Below are 22,004 nucleotides of genomic sequence, written 5' to 3'. Positions count from 1 at the left end.
ACCAAATGCACTCATAAGAACATGCTGAGCAAGATCTGCTTCTATGTTACTACACTCTGTATAAGCATGTCATGTGCAATAAATAATATAAACAATACACATAAATATATAATTATTTGATGTGCATAATAAGTAAGATTTATTTTAATGACTTCTCTAGTCAATCCTAAAACCTGTTGCTTCTACCTGCACCACAGAACAGGCATGGGACAAAGTGCAACAGATTCATTTTTATTTGTAGATCAAGGACTCCCTTTTCTTGAACTTTGAGGCTTTGGTGTAATTTGCAACATAATATATATGTATATTCACAGATATGTGCAAACTGTCGTGCATGCTGGTAGATTTCTCTGTATTCCAAAGGTTTTAATAGCAGTCATTGTATCCTAGAGGCATTATGAATGACTGTGAGGGCAGCTGAATAAGAGGCAAAATCATAAGTTTCGTCTCATGAACAAAGTAGGTAGAGGAATAGTCGCTTCCCCTAAAGAATCAGATCCTCAGATATAATGGACCAAAGTATGAACTGTAAATCACAGGAACTGCCGTATGCTGTCATAGGCAAGAAAAAAGATCTGTATGAAGACATTTTCCAAAAATTCTCAACTATTTTGAATAATCCTTCCTTGGGAGGAAAAGTTTGGCACAACTGGAGTTCACAATTCATCTAGGGTCTTTTTAGGAAAAGTTGAACAGTTGATTTTCCCTGCTGGCTAACAGTACCAACAATTAGAATGAGCAGGACATGTAGTGAACTACTTAAGAAAAGTTTCTGAAAGGCCAGTTTGTATCATCAAGTTGGATAAGAGCAAGAACATGACCTCTAATATTCAGCAATACAAGCTATGTGTCAGTTGAGGCTCCCTCAGACTATTAAACACCATAATGAAGTATTCTGAACTGGTGGACCTTTGCACCAGCACAGAATTGGAAAGAATTTACAGAAGTAACCTTAAATGAGATATGAAACAGGCAGGCTTTGAGTGAAAGCTACGGTTGGTGCCCTGAAATCTCTAAATTGCAAGACATAACTTCTTTTTTGGTTGTGAGTAGACCTTGCATTGGAACAGGGTCAAAAAAAGTCTTCTGTTTTGCCTTAATTTTCTGGGGAATAAGAAAGTCAAAGAAATTAATGTTGTTATTTCTAGGGTGCTGCTCTGGGAGCCCGTTCTTTTTAACTGGTATTAAATAGTAAATATACTTCCTGATTTTTAGACAAGGAAGAAAACTCCTTCAGAGAGCAAGGGGGCAGTAACTGTGCTGTGTACATGACCCAAATCTAAAAACATGATACACAAAAGAAGAATTTCCCCAAAATATTAAATATATCTGACATTTTAAAAAATCACTAAGAAGCTACAGGTGTGCAGAAATGTAGTTTAAGGGAAGCCTATGAACCAAGCAGGGCAATTTGACAACTGTAATAGCGTTAGTGCAGCAACTACTGGAAATGTCATTTAGCATGAAAGCTCATATCCTTATCGACCCCTTCAACACTCAAAAAATATTACATAATTTTCACTTCTTGAAACACATGAAAGCCTTATTCCTATTTGATATGACTTCAGCATGCTTCTGCATACTGAAATCCAATAATTTATTGAATTCATAAAGGTTTAATACATTTATTATTAAGAAGTATAAGGCTACATTGACTTATTTCATATGACCAAAAAATATTTGCAGAAATATTTGTCCAAACAAAATACAGTATTAAGTTTGGAATAAAATACTCCTTGTTTGCACAGGTTATGGACTTTTCTTAACTGACTAAATAGTTTTAGTTTCAAGATAGATTTTAACCATCAACCACATTCAATAGACTTCCTCTTCTCCAAGTAATCCTGACATATACATGGTTATTTAAACTACATAGATACACACCATGAAAGATATTTTCAAATGTCCCTGCCATTCAAGTGCTAGCTCTAATCAAATGATTAAGAGTATGCATTTTCAACACACAAACTTAATACTATTAGAATCTAAATGTTGATTTTTACTTGTGGCTTTTAAAATTTTTTATTTTCAGAGTAAAAGATATATATTGAAAAACTGAAAGTCTGCTTCAGATGAAACCACAAATTTCAAAAATTAGAAAAAAGAAAGCTTGGGAATAACTCATGGTATAAATTGAAATTCAATATTGTTTACCTAGGCTTAGATTAATTTTCAAGTACTATCCACTAAGGAATTTCTGCAGATTTCTGCAATGTATCTGTGTTTTTTTTCTTGATGAAATAATACCATACACAGCCATTATAAGTCCTAATTTCTGACTAGAGATCCAAGCTTATGCATGCACCATTAATTTGTCCAATCTGTCCCCTCAATATTAGTGACAAAGCATGAGTAAAAAGCTGAACTTTTACTTCAACTGGACTGCCTGAAACCATGCATTTGTACAGAATTGGTTTATTCTGCCTTGTTGAATGTCAATCTGCCTTAACTCAGGTTTTTAAATACAAACAGTAGAGAAGAAAGTTACTTCTCTGGTATTCAGTGCACCAAATACGAAATTTTTCTAATCTGATTATGACCCGAAGTGATAAATTTCACGTACAGACATGTTTCAGCTGTGCTTTGAACAAAACTTTCGTCTTTCAAAAAGATGGTAAAAATTAGGGTTAGTTAGGATACTTGACAAAATAGTCTTATGTTGCTGAAAACAAATCGCATGAAAAAAATCTATGTGATCCTAAGAAGAATATCCACATGCATATATATCTTCCAACTATATCTATCAATCATTTTCTTTTTCCAGTTTTATGATTCTTAAGATCCGGTATTACCTTATATCCAGGTCCTAACTGATGTATTGCAAAAATCTGTGCTGGGTTGAGTGCTTCAGTGAATACATATACTGCTCCAAGCTGGCCACAGAACACTCTATTTGCATCAGCAGTCTCCGAAGATCCAAGAAAACATTTATCATAGCTCTGTATCAGAAAGAGGCAGTTAATAATGAAATAATATTAATGCACAGCTACTGAAGCCACAAATAAAGGGAGGCTGTAATTAAAAAGATAAACCAACCATTATCAATCTTTTATTACTTCCCTGTGGTGAACAACTTCATTTTGAATATAGTAGCATTAATTGTTTTAGAGGTCCATAAGAATGGCTGCTAGGATTTGTTTTCTATTAATTGGTCAACATACAACAGAGAAAATTAGAATAGTACATTCAAGTACAAAATAATCCCCCCTATTGCCTTCTAGGAATATGAAACACTTGAAGTTCCTTGTAATTGTACTCAGAACTCCTACTGCTAATATACAAGAACACATGCTGAAATGCGCTCTTCTTTCACTCTTCTGCAATAGAGGTAAACATCTCCAGCAGAAAAAAAAAAATTTTAAAAAAAAGAAAGAACTACAGATTTTCTAATTTTAGCTGGTGCATGGTTTCTCTCTGACCACAGCCTATAATGGTTTGGTTTGACCTTAAATCCTCTTCTGCCTTCTATACTCACAAGAGTTTTTTTTCCATTCCTTCTTCCAAAAACTATCCCTCCCTTCTGCTGTTCTCTATCTGCCCACGACCGTTATATTTCAGATTAGAAATTATTTCTGTGGCTATTTTGCAAGGATTTGTTTAAGTTTTTCAGGTGCTTCCAAAAAACCTGTCTAGAACAAAGACCTGAGAAACCAGAAAACATGATACAGCACAAAAGGACAACAGGAGGAAGTTCAAGGATCTTTGAAGGTTATTCATTCAGCTTCCTTGAGTCAAATATACTTTATTGAATGGAAACACGGCTCTGATCTCACTTTCTGATCTGAATCAGCAAACCAGCAGAACCTGCATTAGGAAACCTGCTTTTTCATCTGGCTTGACTACTGAGTTTTACCTTAAGGAAAACTTCTGTCAGTCTAGAGAATGAAATAAATATGGTAAACTGGTACAACAACTGGTCTAGGTGGATAGGCTATTAACAAGGAAAAGGGGACTCAGGTGTAAGGAGAGACAAAGATCTAGAGGTCAGCTTTAAGAACAGGTGAGAAGAAGTAGCCAGGATTTTATCCTTGATTTATCCTCCTTTGATTTACCTATCTTAATTTTGTTTTCCTTAGAATTTCTATTTTTTAAGCAATGTTTTTGACAAAATTAAAAAACTTTTGGCAAAAAAACCCTACACTAAAATTGATTAATAAAGTTGTATGCACTAAGTACAGTGCAAAAGATGGGTTAATCAGACCCCTTTGACCCCTGGTAAACCTAATGGCAAAATTTTATAAAAATTTTCAGTTACTTTATTCAAGTCCTACTTAGCCTTGGAGGCTTTCCTTACACTCTTGCTATTACTGTCAGAAAGTGTTACGTCAATTAATGTTGAGCAATTGCCATTTTCAATGGTTATTTGAGGAATTTGTCTGAGCTACTGATACCACTTTTTTCCTAGTTGATATTAAATATTCTGAGACTACATTCCTGCATATTATAAGGGTATTCTCCTGGATTCCTCTAGTAATCATTAATTTTATAACAGCTATTGTAGCTCTCAACCGATTCTGAGTTCTAATTATAGTTAAGTTCTAAGTTTGTTAGCCTGTAGTAATTTCCTGTTCTGTCTTTTTTCATTCTTCCCAGTTTACACTTTCTCATTTCTGGCACTTCATTCTTGATTTGGTGCTTCCATTATTTTTAATTGCAGGGGAGAGCTAACTCCTGATTTCCTGGTAATTTTATCCACTTCTGTTCCAGATGCCAAGTAATCTGTAAATCTGATTTATTAATTAATTTATTTATTTAGAAATCATCACCCAATACTCATAGCTCATCTGTTCTTCCTCCAACTATCTCACATTTCCACAGTTTTAAACCTGTCAGACACCAAGTTTGCTTGCCTATTTTTGTACATCCCTGGTAGTATGTCATTAACAACTCCAAGATGAAGTGCTTGACAGATCTACTTTACTCGGCCCAAAACCTCATATCTTATTTATATAAAAAAATTAAACTCTTGGAACTTATGGACCTTGTTATTTAAGGACTAAACTTTATCCTTAATAATCTTGATAGTTACAAGCCCTTTTTCAAATGCAGTACAAGTGCTACCGATCTTATCAAACTGTTGGCTTTTCATCACTTAAATAAACTTTTTTAGATCCTTCTACAGGTTCCTTATTCTACAATGGGAATGCAAAGTTCTGTGAAAGATGTCAAGACATCATCAATTCATCTTCATCCAACTATCTGAATAAAATCTTCCACCAAACTTCCATATCCCCATACTCTACACCTTGAAGAGAAGTTTTATGTTTCTTCTGTCACTTCCCATAACTGGAGAAAATTCCTAATCATACAATAGTCAAATATTGCTGCAATTGTCAAATTCTTCAATTTAACTTCTATCTCAAAGTTCATTTGATATAAATAATTAAGAACAGGTGTTCTTAATGTTCTCACCTGTTCTATAAGGCAAATGAAGCTGATCCTGACTGCTGAGTAGCTTGTGGCTGCACACATTTGATTATGTTACACCTAGCTATATTTACCTCTTGGAAGATAAGATAAATAAGTCCTTTATTACTAGCTACGGTATGTTGTAGCTAGAATGTAACAATAAATATTGGCATTGCTATTGTTTTTATATTTCATTACATAGCAATAATGAATTTGGAGACAAAAATGGCTCTATAAAAGCAGTGTATCAGCAGCATTCAAATTAGAAATAGCTACACAAAGAGGTTTATAATCCCTTTCCCCTTTTTCATCCAAATTTGTATCTTCCCTCTAAAATTTGGGTGAAAAATACTGCAAATATTTAATACATGGAGGCTCAATAAAATGAAAACGTATCTCTTAAGACAACATATATTTGTGAAGAATGCAGATCTGAAGCTGTAATGTGTACATCTTGTAATATCCTATATCTGCCTGGCCATGTTACAGAAATAGTTAAGAACCCAGTAACTTCATGGCCTTGTATTAATAAGAATGAATTATAAGAAATACAAGAAAAAATAATTAAAAATTAAAAAATAAATAAGCTTTTTTTTTTTTTTTTACTCCTACTGTTTTTGCCACCTCTATCTTTACTTCCATGTCTCCCAGGCTACATACGAAAATTGTAGACTGAGGTATTTTTCAGTTCTTGCTTGGGTACAAGAGGTGAATTTCAGATATTGTAAAAGCCCTCATAAAAATATTAGAGAATGGTAATGCAAAATCAGTCTGGGAAAAAATAAAATAAATTCCCAATCTCTACCAAGACAAAACCTATGCTTAAAAAAATTATATTCAATTAAGTCCCTTAATGTTAAACTCAATAATGTAAATGTAATGAATGTTTTACTAGTCTAGAAATATGTTTAATCATAATGCTTATTGTTTAGTAGTAGATTTGACACAGTGAGCAAATGAAAAATCTTGTCACTAAGTATACTTAGTGTTTTTAACTCTAAATCTTGATTATTTCACAATGTTCTTCCATAAGAAAAGACTGAAAAGTCAGATGCACTTAGTCAACAATGCACAGCTCCTGACCTTTTCTGTTTTCACAGTTTTCGCAACTTGTACTTTTAAATCTCTCAGTGTAAACTACATAAATACTTAGGCCCAACATGGGAGGTAAAGAAAGAAGAATGACTGGCTGACCTACGTAATGTTTTCTTTTCCACCAAACCTATTATGGTCAGGTATTTTCTTGTCATTTTGCAGGAGACTAAAGTTATATCCAGGTGCAGGGTATGAAGGTAGACGTTAACAAATAAGCTGGATAATTGCTCAAGATTTTTCAAGGGAATGCTTCTAACAACTCAAACTTTATATGAAACAAGAAAGTTCTAATAGAGTCAAAACAAGAGCTTCTCTTCCTAGATAAAGAAAAATAGTAAGAAGCCTATGTACACAGTCCCCCCTATTTCCCTCTTATGTATTTTATACATTTGCATTCATACAGCTTTCCTGATTTTCTCAAACTTTCTATTCTACTTCCTACTATTGATAAAACAGATTCTTGCTATTAAAAAACAGAGAGCTAATGATAACCAGTGTCTTTCATAGCTTAGCCTATTCTTCAGTGGAAAAAATAAAGGTACCTATTTAAGACTTACATTAAAGTATCTAAAGCTTGGTAAACCAATTTCACCCTAAGAAAAGATTGTACTTTTGTTGTGTGAGAAAGTAGAAAAGAATACAGTGAAGAAAATACAAACAGAAGGAGCAGTTCTTCCTGCTAAGCATTTTTCACTCAGGATTACAGATCCCCACACCATATAACCAGTAACCCAGCCCAGATCCTCTGAGAGCTCAGCTGGCTTTTCAGTTATCACATTCCACCTATCACGAAAATATAATACCAAGGAGAAACCATGCTCTGCAAAAACTGAAAGGCTAGCCTTTTCTTGCAAGCAGAAATGCTATCAAAAAACACAAAAAATGGAAATAAGAACCTTTGGAAGGCAGAGCTCTCCTGCTTTAATTAACATGCAATATTTAAACTCTCCCTTTGAAATCCAATTTTGCCTCTAGAATTTAGCAAAAGAGAGTTCATTTCCTTAAGTACAAAAAGGCTTCCTTATCCCTTATAGCAGTCAGAAAGAAATGAGAATCATATTATAAATAAAAAATAACAAAAGCATAGCAAGTTGATGAATCAAGAACCTCTGAAATTCTATCACAGGTTTAGCTGAAGGCAAAGCACAAGAAAATAATTTTGTCTGCCTTTCATAGCCAGAACTTTGAGCCAGAAAGAGAAATATTTTCTGCATCATTAGGTCTAGGCTCTCACACTTTCTGAAGTCGAAGGTACAGAAAGAGAGCACATGTACACAAAAAACCAAAAAGTCAATAATACTACTTTTTATTAAGTAGATGAATAAGTAAGAACAAAAGAGAACTTTTAAAAAAGAAAATCTGCAAAGATCTTGAGAAAAAAAAAAATAGCACCTTTTTTTTCTTTTTGAATTAACCTTAAAATGAAAAGTGATGAGAAAGGAAAAAGAATAAAATCTTACATCATTCGTGTTAACGTGCCAGGCCATGTCACCATAGGATACCAGCTGACCATTCACATAACAGCGTATTTCACTGTTTCTCCACCGATTGTAGATGTGTACAATGCTTATCATGTACCACTGGAAAGACATGAGAAATCAGTACACAGGGGCAGGCTTTGTGCTATAAAAGATAGAGTTAATGAATGGCATAAAAAATAAGAGACCAGTCTCATAAACTTACACAAACAGATGAATCCTTGCAAACACATAAAATTGAAATTCAAGTCAATGGGACTTCAAGTCCTGTCAATAGAACTGTGCCTAAATGTAATATTGTACCTACCTGCATTCCTTTATGGGATTAGAGGTGAAATTGCATACATACAATTTAATTTCAACACTATTCTGTAAAAAAAACACAGCTGAGTTTTGATAGGAAATCCAGAGCTATGTGCTCTTACCTTAACAAATTCATAGCACATACCTCTGTCTCTGCAGCACAGCTGTCTATCAGAAATTACTAAATAAATAGAAAAAATTTACAATAGCAAATTTTACAGCCCAGTTTAAGATGTCATCCTGATTGTTTGCTTTGATATTTTTCCTCTATTCTTTACCATTCCACTGATTTTTGGACAACTTTCATATAATTAAAAATGCATTAAATAATCAGAGAAGGCACCACAATTAAATGCTTCCATGTACAACTGTGGTGATCTTTCCCGTAATTTGTTTAACAGGAATCATTATGTCCATGACAAAGAAGTTCAAGAAGACCTGTGGCGTCTTCTTGCTTGGGGACATTAGAAAGATAACTGGAAAAAATCCAGAGCAACCTGATCTAGGCGTCCCTTTTGCAAACAGCGGAAGAGACAAGATGGTCTCAACACATCCCCTTCCAATCTTATTGACTCTGTGAAAATGTCAGCTTGTCTTAAAAACGTCCTTTTGTCTTCTAATAATTTGGAATAATAATTGACATTTTCACCATCATTCCTTTCTTGGTATCTTTTTCAATTACTATATTTTGATTTCCGTGTTCAGATAAGTCCCTCTTTTTCAAAGTAGGGCCCTTCTGCAACCCTTGGGGCTTGTTAACTCTTTCTGAGCTGGGATAAGTAGATACAGAGCCTACTCATATAAAATTCTGTCTCTCTGTATCAGAGCAAATAAAAGCAAATGTTCTCACATGTTGATTTTGATATTAGACAAAGCACAGAATTACAAAAAAAAAAAAAAGCATGCAGCAAAATACATTTTTACAATAAGCACTACAGCAGTCGTTGTCAAGTGGAGCTGTGTTCTGTTACATGTCTATAATATCTCTAGATATGAGAACACATATTTTTACACATCTGTGTCCAGGTATTAAAAAATATTTTTTCATTTTTTCCTCCTTAAAACCTACAGCTAAGAGAAGATAGAAAAGTGCTGCTGATTATACAATGATACCTTAGAGTATGTCATTTCTTGAATTTCAAAGCAAATAGACTTATTGAGCAATACTGGATTAAAGAAGTACTGCTCCAGATTTGGCTTCTGAAGTCATGCATGGCAACTCAATTTTTTTTTTTTTCAAAGAACCATGAACAAAGTAATTTTTGTAAGTCACTGTCAACCTCAAAAAAAAAAAAAAATCAAAAAACCTAACTCAAAACTCCCTAAGCAAATTTCATTTCCCATTTTGTAACCAGATTCTATTTAAGGAAGGAACACTCACCATAAATTCAACAAAATATTCACAACTCAATGTCTAGACATGTAACTGCTAATCAGAAACTCAGTGCAAACCACATGACTGGAGCTTTCTTTTCATCATTACTTCTTTTCCAAAGCTCCACACAACCCAACATAAATCTCTCAGAAAAATATTCCCATGTTCCCATTCCTTCAGTGGTTAATTTACCAATAATCTCCACCAAGTGATGTTGATTTAAAAAATTTTCATCCCAACAGCAGGCATTCTTTGTGCTGGTTCTATTCAAAGTTGTGCCTTTTGTGTATTTATTCGTATTTCCAGGTATGACACTTTTGTAGCAGAAATCAGCTGACAACCCCTAAGCCCCAGGTTTTATCTATTTATCTTCTGCCTGTGACTTTACTTTTCAAGGGCTTTAAAACCATTTCTGAAAACATACCAATTTGTAAGACTGTCTCTGTGTGTAGCTGAAGCTTACTAGATGACTCATTCATCATTTGGAAACAAATAATTCATTACTTCTTTTTAAATACTGTCCACAGAGCCTACAAGGAACTAAAATGAGAAATGCTATCTTGGGAGAGCTTTGGTGTTCACATCAAAATTTAGGGGAATTATATAAACTCCTTATTATAATAATTTTTTCCCCCATGTTATCCCCCATACATGCTCATGCAACTTCTTTTAGTTCAAGCCTAATTTCTTTCATGCAACTTTTCTGAATCTTTAGCTGGGCTGCTATGTCAGACCACTACCTATGCCTATTACTCTGAACCACAAGCCAAGTTCTAAAACAACCCCTCAGCTCTGATCTTGAATACACATGCATACACAAACATGCACACGAAGTCTATCCTAGCTCACTACAGTAACTAATCTAGTAAAATACTGCTTTTTGTCCTCCTACCCTTGAATTAACTAAATTTACGCCTTAAGTGGCAATATATTTTTAGCCGGGAAAGTATTCAAGTATTAAAAAAATGGTTTACTCTTTGTCTCGCATTTGTCACTATTAATCTAGCCAAAATGACTAATGTGGGTTTTCAAAGCTAGTTCCTAAATAGAAGATGACAAACTCCACCAAGTCCCTGATGCAGTCTTAGCAACAAGAAAATAAAAGTCCTTCTGAGATTTCTGCTTGCTCACTTGATTCATATCCTTCCATCACTGTATTTTAATGAATATAATTCTCTTATCGCATAATAACATAATTTCTTTTAAGGCTTTCAGATGAGTATAATGCCTAAAGATTTTCAGAAATCCACGTAGTGTGTGTATCAACTGGCTAACAAACTTGTTCTTATGCAAAGTGAGACTCTTTAAAATAATTCAGTGGAAGCAAGGGAAAAAATTCCAGTGCAGCAGTGCATTGCTTTGTCCCAGATACATTTATCTATGTGTTTTCTAATCATTCCTTTACATTTTCCTAGCTTCTATCACAATTTGATGGCAAAGAAATCAAGTGTGATAATATCTAATTCTAAATATCAGAAAGCACATTTTCTAAAATTTGTTTTATTTCCCATCTAGAATTCCTTTGGGAAAAAAAAAAAATTTATAACCCAATTGAAATTTTGGCTTTGGAACTAGGGGCTGCCTACTCTAAGGTTCTAGAAATTAATTACTATGTCTTATATAGATTTCTATATCTCTTCTATTGACATTTAAATTTGAGACACTTCCTCTGACTCATCTCCATTGACTCATCTTGTAGTAAACAATGATGGAATTAAATAATTTAGCTTTTTTGCCATGTTAATATATTCTTCAAGGTTTCCTATTAAGCCTCAGTCATCTAATTGGCCCTATGAACAGGAAAAAAACCTACTTGTCTAATAATTTGCATAGAATTTGCTATAACTTGTACTTTTCTAAGTACTCTTTATTTGGATGCAACTTTGACTTCCTGAACAAATTCGTTTTACCTGCAGTGGTCTGTACTTTGCTATTTATCTATGCTCAGGTAAATTGTAAGCAGCTTTTAAATAGTCTATTGGATTTTTTGATTAATGCTGTATTTGCTTTTAGTATTTTGTAATTTTGCATTTAGGCAATCTCTCTAGCATTAACAAACACTTTTTTTTTCTAAGAAGGAAAGGCAGATTTTTGCAGTTCCTTTGAAAATAAAAATCATAAATCCTTCATATACAGCATATCCTGCATTTTTCACAACAAATTCAAGCAAGAGTCAATGTCTGAACTCTCTGAAAGTTACCAAAATAAATAAATCTAAATGTATGTGGTATTTAAAAGTTTGAACACCTTTACCAGTAAGATAACACCCAGTTTATTAGTATGCTTTCTGATCTTCTCCAATTCATCACAGATGCTATAACCATCCTTGTCATGTGGCTAACAATTTAATTGAAAAGTATGGTTTTCCTACTGAGCTGCTGATTTTCAGAGCACAAAAACAATTTTATATATTGTTACAATTAACTTATTTACCTGATAAGGCTGTCTTTACTACAGGGCACCATACTATGGCCAAGGCCTGCCCCACTATCACTCATAGCTATAACTACTGATGGTCAAGTCCACAAAGCTTCTGATACTACTATTATGTCAATAATCTGATCTAAATAAGACATTCCAGCTTCTTTCCTTTTTATTTTTTTCTATGATATGTAGAAGCAGCCATCCATGTATGCTTCATAACCTCTTAGTATCTGTGTCTCACTTATATGAATGTTCTTTGCTCATGCTAAACAGGCTTTTTTTAATTTCTCTATCATTCTGTATCTGAGGACACTTTTCTACTACAAACAAACCAACCAAGTTGTATGATCTCACACACAATTTTTCTTCAACTTTTAGTTGAAAAAAATCCTTTTTTTCCCCCTAATATTCAAAGTCAGTAATACAATTTTCTTTCAGATTCATCCTTCAGTTTCCTTCCCCATATTATTTGCTCAAAAATGCACAAAGACCATGCCTCTCTCTGCTGTAACAAGAGCTTCTTTAGGTAGTACTAAAAGACACTTCACTATGCATTGTTTTTACTGCTGAAACCTGTCAAGCTTAGTCACCAACTGCTAAGTCACTAAGTCATATTCCTACTCCATAGCACAGTACAATCAGAGAGATGAGGCATCACACACTAAGTATTTCCAGGATGTGGAACTTATTTCTGTCTCTGCTACAGTTAAAGGTGCTCAGGATTAGAAACATACACACAAAAAAAAGCTGTTTGCTCTTGACTACACTGCTTTCCTGTTACAGTTTTACAAGAATTGATGCTGATGCTGAAACTCAAGGGAGCAAAAACCACTGGGGGTTACTCACACAAAAAATTCAGTTTGGAGTCCCAAAAAAGCAGTAGACATATTAAACATAATACTGCCAAAGTTAGTTTATCTCTGTTGAGATGTCAGGCTATTATACTACACCCATATTTTCTATTTGGAGATATGATAACCAAATTTATCCATATAGTTTTATAAATGCTTACATTTACAATATTATTAAAATACACCAATTGAAACGTAAAGTAACCACTCGGCACATGTTAAAGTTATAAATTAAGATTACACATTATACTGTGAATGGTGTCATATGACATAGTTAACAGCAGGAAGACCTTCACGTGAACATAGCAACTCTCTGATCTGCCTACATAAAGCTTTTGACCAGGTGACTTGAATTTATCATTTTACTGTGACTCACCAAAAAATTTTTAAAACCCTCAAAACACATTATTCAGAAGTTTATTGAAGATGATGCTTCTGACAAATCTATTGCCTATGTCTGTAAGCAAATAGCTAGGGAATGGTACATCTGATGGCAAAAATCACACTTCTTAAGTTAGCATTTGGACAGTTAGCTGCTTTGTAAATGAGGACACATTTTTTGAATACATACCTACACATCCAAATCTTGTACAGTGAAACCAATGTCATATCTAAACAACATGAAGAAAATCAATTTTCATGTTAAACAGGATAAATTTTGATTTGTAAGGGCCAGGAATAGTATTTGACAGGTTTTATTTCCTCCACTATGAATTATGTACCTTAACATATACATGTGGACACAAGTTAATGATGGAAAAACATATATTAAACCACTTGAAAATATATTCTAGAATATTTGTTTGAAATATTTTCTAAATCTGACACATAACCCAAAGTGTATGAAGCATGAACTTTGGGATATGTGAAAATAACATGGGAGTTATATTTTGATATACTTCAGCAGATCAGCTGATTTTGATTTGAAACTGGTATTCATATAATGAGATACACAGGTACTAGCATTTCAGAATTAGTCATTTTTATTAAAACAGCAAAAGCTAAAATTTTCCAGAGCTGGCATAAAGAAAACTAGTTATATGTATTAAAAATTAACAAAAGCATATCTTGCTAAATATGAAAAACTATTTCCTCATCAACAAGTAAAGATCAGCTAGATCCCAAAAGCTGACTATCAATAATATAATACAAAAGTTAACAATTATGTTTTTTCCTGGATTCAGATGTGCTACTTTAAACTAAAATTCAACTGTCATCAAAATACTTTTCTCGCTATAAAATTGAAAAAACATGAAAACCAGAATTGATTCACTCCAATACACTCAGCAGATACGTTTATAAGTGGTATGCTAGAAAAAGACATTACTTTGTTTTAAGAAAACCGTAAGTTTCATGCTTGTGGGATAGTCAAAGCTACATGACTGTCTGGGGGTGACTTTATTATGTTGTATCCCATATCGCTGTTCTATGCCCAGAAATTAATTTTTTGCCTTTTCTGTGCCTTTAAAGTGAGCCTGAGAGGGGGGAGAGAAAAAAAAGACTCAGCAAAACTTTCAAAGCAGTTTACAATTTGTTTTCAAGGACACAGATACACAGACTCCTCTGCTTTCTGCGGTAGAGAGCGGAGGAAGCACCCTGCTTGCTTTCCAACCAGCTTTCGGCCTTTTTTCCCCAGAGGGAGACGGAGAGTTGAACTTTTGTTTTCCTGGGACTTTGGGTTTTTTTTCCCCTTTTTCTCTGCTGGACTGTTTTCAATATCAGAACATATTGGGACTTTTCCACCGAGGTGGAGGCCCGGGAGGAGGGCCCACCCCGTCCCAGCTCCGAGGAGGAGGAGAGAGGCTACCTACGGAAGGACTCTGAAATTTTCCCAGGTTTTCTCTCTACAGCAAGAGGTTTCATTATTTAGCATTATTATCCTTTTCCTGTGCGTTTGTTAAATAAATAGTTTTTATCTCTTTCACTTTCCTTCAAGGAAAAATTATTTTTTTCCTGAACCTGGTGGGGGCGGGATGGTTGTAACCTGCCTTCTCTCAGAGGATGTATTTCCAAATTTGCCCAAATTGGCACAATGACAAAATTAGAATCGGTGATTTTGAGCCACAGACACCAAGAGAAATAGTAGAACATTAAGCTGATGTGTGAACAATGGCATTCTCTCCTAAAGAGATTGGTTTCTCAAAAAAAAAAAAAAAAAAAAAAAAAAAAAAAAAGAAAAAGAAAAAAAAGAAAATCAAGAACTGAAATTCAATATACAAATTCTAAGCCCATAAAAAAAAGAAATGAGCTTCATGGCAAAATATACACAGACTGATATCCATGACAAACACATAATGCTTGCTGCACAGAAAAGTCAACTAACAGCAATACTGAAGGCCGCAAAATCATTGTTCCCCTAAGACTACTAGGCATAGAGTAGAAATAAACACTAAAATGATCTAGAGATATAATCAAGATTTACTATGAAAAATGAGAAATCCCGAAACAGCACTGACATGGAAGAAAGTTCAGAGCCTTATATCATATAAGACCTTGGCCACAAAGCTACCACGTACAGAATTTTCAGAAACAGAATGATGGTATATAAATAATAGCCATTTTACAAGTACTCAAAACTCTTCTCTATCTGAAGCTAATTAAGCAGTAATTTGAAAAGCAAACTGACTTCATAGAAATGCTATGCTATAAATTATTACATTTTTCTTGAATTGATTCTGAACTGTAACTTTGCATGACCACTAGAGCAATTACTTATAAATACAAAATTATTAGTAATACTACGGCACTAAAGGGATTTTAGCCCTCATCCCAGAAGCACAGTGTCAATGTTATTCAATGTTATTCTTTACTGTAAACACCACTTTGCTTACCTTGCGTGGCTGAAAGTCATACTTCACACAGTGCTGGAAACCTTTGCCTTTTGACTTCAACGACGTAACTATTAAGCAGTTGCCAACAAAATGAGCAGAATACCCAACACCTTTGCTAGTGCGGAAACTGAAAAGAAAGAATTATGAATGAAATTGAGAAAAGGGGAATTATTGTATAATAAAAAGGTCCAAATACTACTTTAAATTGCCATGAAAAAGAAAATAAATTTGTACCTGGAATGGTGAATCTAATTTTCTTCCACCATTCTTTGGGGAGCTACTCACCTTCAGCACTTAATAGATTCCAGACCACATTTTAAAAATCAGGACTTTTTTTTTTTTCTAAAATCCAAGACAGTATTATATCTATCATGTTTCACCCTCAGTTTCTTAATTAATCATCGTTTAAAATAACATATCTGGTTAAAGCTGTGAAGAAATATCCATTACAGAACAAGTGTGAGATGCCTTAGAATTTTGGGGGATTCAGAGAACGATGCAGCTGGTATGACACAAATTTGGATTCAAGATAATTATTATACACAGGAATTATTTTTCAGACTTATGAATTAATTTGCTAATGATCTATGAAGTTTTAATCATCTGAGTTGCGGATTTATTTTCATTTGTCAAATGGATAAAGGACTGCAATTTTAAGAAAGTAAGTTTAACAAGGATTTCCAAGCTTCCTTATGACAAATATCATAAAGAAAGATAACAAAGAAAGCTCATACATTTCTCCACTTATATTTGAAATCAAGAGCATTTTAAAGAGTAATTCTGGACTTAAAAACCACTTTGCAAAGGTAACTGGTGAAAGTTCATGAATGACATTCACAGAACAATTTAAAAACGGCAAGTCCATATCTACGGCTATGCTGCATAATCCCTTCTGCAAAGCTAAGTACAATGAAGAGCAGTTTGCTATCAACAATATGGAGCAACTTTATAAAGATTCTAGACTTTTCTTTAATAAATAACCAATGGTTGAAATACAAGGTCTAGATGGTGAATTTCAGCTATGAATTCTGAAATGAAGCTTTGTAAATATAAGAAAAAAGACACTACTCATTTTGAGCATTTGCACAAAGCCCTGTAGCCCACTAATTAATACTTTCTCATTCTCTTAATGTAGCTAACTTATAAAATAATTTTATGTTATTGCAATAATACTGATTTAAATTGTTTCTTTGTTGCAACATTTTCTTCAAACATTTTTACTAGTTTTTTTCTAGGAATATTAAGAGGTGAAAGGTACACACAAACATCAAGTTCAAATTTCATCTTCCTTAATAGCTGCTGAAATTGTATATTTTTGGTCTACCCTACCACACACATATACAATAATGATTTTAATATGGAAAAATTTGCATATTTGTGGAACTTATTCAATCTTCAGAAACTTACAGTTAAATCTGCATGTGTACATTATTTAAGGAGAGAATCAGATTTTCCTCTTCGCTCACCATCAAAAAAATAGTTGATAAACCATGACCTTACGAAAAAAATAAACTCTTTATAAGATAGGTGTTGTGATTAGACCCTGAGGTGATCAGGGCTTAGACATTCCTCTCCTACGAGGGAATTTGTAGAGGAGGTAAAAAAGAGACATTCAAATTCTCAAATTTTAGAAAGCCACTTTTGTTTTAATTAATTAATTAGAATACTTTTATTAAATTTTAAAAACAGAGTAAACAGAACCGAGTAAACAGGAGTAATAACACCTATAGATGGTTTTTCTGCACCCTAATGGGTCCTTGCACACAAGTTTCTACTTCCAGTCTTGAAGTAGATATAGCATATATCTTTTTTTTCCCAAATTCAGGCTGTGTCTTATTCATTCATCTGCTTCTCTACATTGTACACAGTTCTCTCTCCCTTCAAGCTGTTGTGCTGAAAAGGAGCATTATTCCCTGCCACTGCCTTTACAAAGTTTCCACAGAACTCTCTTGGTAAAAAAGGAAAAAAAAAAAAAAAAACCCACTTCTTTAATAAACGTAAAATGTCCTCTCTAAATAAACCTAAGACATAACCTAAGAATGAAAAGAAATATTACATGCTGTCCACTATCACTGATCTCAGCAGTGAAGATACTTCATAACACTGCCATTCCCTTTAATCTTTTGAAGACTATTTTTAATCTGGATCATGCAATGATCTGGCTTCCACAATGACCCCAAAGGCAGCTATAGTCCCCAACAAAAGGAGCAGTGAACAGCCCTGTGGAAGAATATCACCCATATACATATACAATCTGCATTATCCATATACACAACCTGCATGACCACAGCACTGAATTCTGTACAATAAAATGAAGGTTAGAAAACCTAAAATACAGCTCTTACAACAGGAACAACTGAATGTGTTCTGAGATAGTTTGAGACTTTGATTTATCTCCTTAGGGCCTTATGCCACTCAAAGAACTTTTCAGCAGGTAACTGCATCTCTCACGATGCCAAATTCGTTTCTCAGCAATGTAAGTCATCTCTACAGTCTAAAATGGTTTTGTTTAATGGAATCCCATTCTGAAGGATATTAAAACAATACAGAGATTCACTACGTTCTGACATATGATGTTGTATTATTTCATTAGAGATGTCAAATATAATCTTTTATTTTAAATTAACAACACCCAACCATTGAAAATATCATGGTTCTACCTGATAAAACATTACCATTGTGTAAAATGTCTCCTACTACTTTGAACAAGAGCTAGAAAGCATTTTGAAATAAAGAATCTCTCTTGAATAAAGGTCTACATCTTTAAATTTTTTTCCCTTTCCTATCCTTCCTGGTTACTGGGCTGATTTTATCACCATTATCGTCAAATCAGACTGTTTCTAAAATTTTAAACACTGAGTTGTCATGTGTTTAACTTCCTGGAGTTCTGCGCACGAACATGAGAAAGCAATGAAATAATGAAAAAACTGCTAATTTCTTAGCAGGGCTCTTTGTCTTGGAATAGAATGAATGATTTTATAAACATTTATAAACTTACTCAAGATTTTACTGGTTTTCCCCTAAATTAATAAGAATTCTAATACAACAGTAGTTAAGAAACTGAGTATTCAAATGTGTTCTGTTTACTTCAACATTATACTATATAATATTAATCTTCACATTTTCTTTCTTGCCAGAGGTAATGTAGGCTAGGACTGGTCTCTAGGATATTGCAAAGAAATTTTCTTACCGATTACCTACATGTGCAGAACTTGCCACATCCAGAGATGAAATGCATGGAGACAACAAGAGCAGTACCATCAACAGCCATATGGTTTTATGAGCCTTAAATTACCTCCCATAGCAGCTGGAACACAATTTTACTACAGTTTGTTCATATAACCTTTACAATTATGTTCCATTTCAGCCAGTTTCTCAAAGCAGCTAGTGAATGCTATTACACTTCAATAGCAAGAGAGCATTCTTCCATCCACTGGTGGAACTGTTTAGCGATTCCAGTTTCTTTAGTTTATGATTTTATGAGCAATTTAACACATGATTGTCGTGCTGATATTGAGGAGATATTAATTCATTCTTGCCTGAAAGGTGTGTGTGAAATTTGCTTTCTACCAACTTTGGAATTCCACTATATGCTTTTGCAACTGTTCTGCATTATCTCTATTATCACAAGCCCTAGAGAAAGTCTGAAAATATTAGACAGCTTGATTTTTGGTTGTTTTTTTTTTTTTCCTTCCTGTCTCTACATCTGTAAAACTAAAATGTAGAATGTACTTTCAGAAGTTTTAGCCATTCTTCCATATAATGCTTGTGGAAGCACTTGGATGTTTTATGGGCAAAAAACATTTATGACAATCCAGCCTCAGTTCACCTTCTAACTCTTTTAGAGAACCTGATATATAATCTGAAAGAAAGCACATCTTAAAAAATAAAAAACTGAAAAAAAACCACAAAAAAACCCCACTAAAATCAATCCTAGCATCTGGATTGATCATATCTAATTCCAGGCCTTACTTATGTCACCCATCCCTTTTTTTTAGCAGGAACAAGTAAATTGATTTAGAGGAAGGAGACTTCCCAGTTGAGCATACTCAAGGCTAGCCCTAAATATCTAAATTTGCAGTGTCTTTATGACAAAGAATCTACACCTTAGTTTTTAAGAAATATTTCCAACAATCTATTAAACTATAATGAAGATGTTTATTATTATTTTGCTGTGTCTTATAGTTGTGATAGTTGAAGTGACCATAGTTCTGTGTATCTAAAAGTTTGAATTTTCTTGTTTTGTAGTCTACCCACTGGATCTCAGATTTTTAAAAAAATTATTTATTATAAAATATGTTTTCCAGGGGACACTCTCAAGTGTTTTATGAATAGTACCAGTTTTTCCAATGGTCTCTTAAAAGAAGTAGGAATTCTTAACCGTAAATGGCATTCCAGTAATGCTTTTGCCAAGATCTCAGGAAGGGAACCTTTATTATCTTTTCTGTTTGTTCAGACTATCCTTAAAAAGATCACATTAGCTCTTTCAGCTAAAGCAATGAAAATGGATTTCACAGTAAGTTGGTAACCTACAACAATCTTTAACATCCTGCTGTAATTTCTGCTTTCTAATATATAACTACTCATTCTGTAAGCATGGCACCCACTATCCACTGCCAGGTATATGACATTGGTTGGCTTACACTAAAATTTCTGCTACAGAATTCTTTTACCTTACCCTTTGAATTTGACTGCTCTGCCTTGTTGTTATTTATCATTTATGCAAATGTCAGACTTCTAATTTTCTTCCAGGATTGTCACACTCAGTTTATAATTGGTAAGATAGCTGCAATACTGTTCCAATACACAAGTGTTAATAGACTGTCAGCAGCTGCCCAACATCATCCTCAGAGATAATTAGAATTATTTTTTTAGAAAAAACCAAATTGACTTACAGTTCTTGAAGCAGGGTTTAGCATGTCCCTAACAACAGAATAGTGGCAAATTTCCTTCACATCTGGCAAATGTGAAAGCATTCCTTTGCTTCCTATCTCCAGTTTTTAGAATCAGTTTTCACATCATGGTTGAGCTGATATAACTGCTGTCTCACACCACAAAGGCACTGCACTCACCTAAAGCCTAGAGTTATTTATACTACACATTTTTCATCTAGTTAAACTGAAAAAGATATTAATTATATGATCAAAAAGCATGTTGAAAGAAAATAAATGTTTACTTTGGTATCTTTCTATTGGTGGTGGTTGTATGTGACACAAACTTTTATGTGGCAAAGTCTGAAATCTGTGTAAAGTTTAGATGGATGTTTTTCCTATTTTGAATTAGTAATTAGAGCTTGGGTTAATCCACAATCTAAAAATTGCAAGAATTTGCATTGTTCCTGTGACTAGTGGGGTCTGCAGGGCTACATCTTAGGCCCTGTGCTCTTCAACATTTTCATAAATGACTTGGATGCAGGACTGGAAGGCATAAAAGCAAGTTGCAGATAGTACAAAACTGTGAGAGGAACTGTTGACTCCTTTGAAGGCAGTGAGGCCCCTGCAGAGAGACCGACAAATCAGATGACTGGGCAATCACCAACGATATCAAGTTCAACAAGGGAAAGTGCCAGATTCTGCACCTGGGATGGGGTAACCCTGGATGTACAGACAGACTGGGGAATGAGGGGCTGGAGAGCAGTGCTGTGGAAAGGGACCTGGGGGTGCTGGTTGATGGCAAGCTGAACATGAGTCAGCAGTGCCCTGGCAGCCAGGAGGGTCAGGCATGTCCTGGGGGACATCAGGCACAGCATTGGCAGCCGGGCAAGGGAGGGGATTTTCCTGCTCTGCTCTGCACTGGGGCAGCCTCACCTCAAGTGCTGGGGGCAGTTTTGGGCACCAAGATTTTATAAAGACATTAAACTATTGGAGAGTGTCTGAAGGAAGGCCATGAGGATGGTGAAGGGTCTGGAGTGGAACCCGTATGAAGAGTGGCTGAGGTCACTTGTCTGTTCATCCTGGAGAAGAGGAGACTGAGAGGAGACCTCATTGCAACTACAACTTCCTCATGAGGGGGGAGAGGAGGGGCAGGAACTGATCTCTTCCCTGTAGTCACAGGACCTGTAGTCTCAGGCCTGAAGTTGTGTCAGGGGAGGTTTAGATTGGATATTAGGGAAAAGTTCTCCACCCAGAGGGTGGTCGGGCACTGGAACAGGCTTCCCAAGGAAGTGGTCAGAGCTGGTGCTGGCGCCTGACAAAGTTTAAGAAGGGTTTGGACACTGCTCTCAGGCATACAGTGTGAT

At 34.6% G+C, this 22,004-nt stretch overlaps 1 protein-coding gene across 7 annotated transcripts in view; it reads right to left on the bottom strand.

The window, feature by feature from the left end:
• The window catches only part of NBEA (neurobeachin), a 467,670-nt gene that overhangs the window by 356,612 nt on the left and 89,054 nt on the right, over positions 1-22,004 (bottom strand). For all 7 annotated transcript variants that reach the window (XM_039566467.1, XM_039566482.1, XM_039566485.1 and 4 more), the window contains exons 6-8: positions 15,767-15,893; positions 7,965-8,084; positions 2,793-2,939 (exon numbers count right to left, since the gene is read on the bottom strand). In XM_039566467.1, the coding sequence (XP_039422401.1) occupies positions 2,793-2,939; positions 7,965-8,084; positions 15,767-15,893 (394 nt within the window). The remainder of the gene's footprint in view (positions 1-2,792; positions 2,940-7,964; positions 8,085-15,766; positions 15,894-22,004) is intronic.

Source organism: Corvus cornix, chromosome 1, assembly GCF_000738735.6.
Source record: "Corvus cornix cornix isolate S_Up_H32 chromosome 1, ASM73873v5, whole genome shotgun sequence".
In the NCBI taxonomy this organism is placed as follows: Eukaryota; Metazoa; Chordata; class Aves; order Passeriformes; family Corvidae; genus Corvus; species Corvus cornix.
The sequence above is the reverse complement of the archived record's forward strand: the minus strand, read 5'-3'. Positions and strand labels throughout refer to the sequence as shown.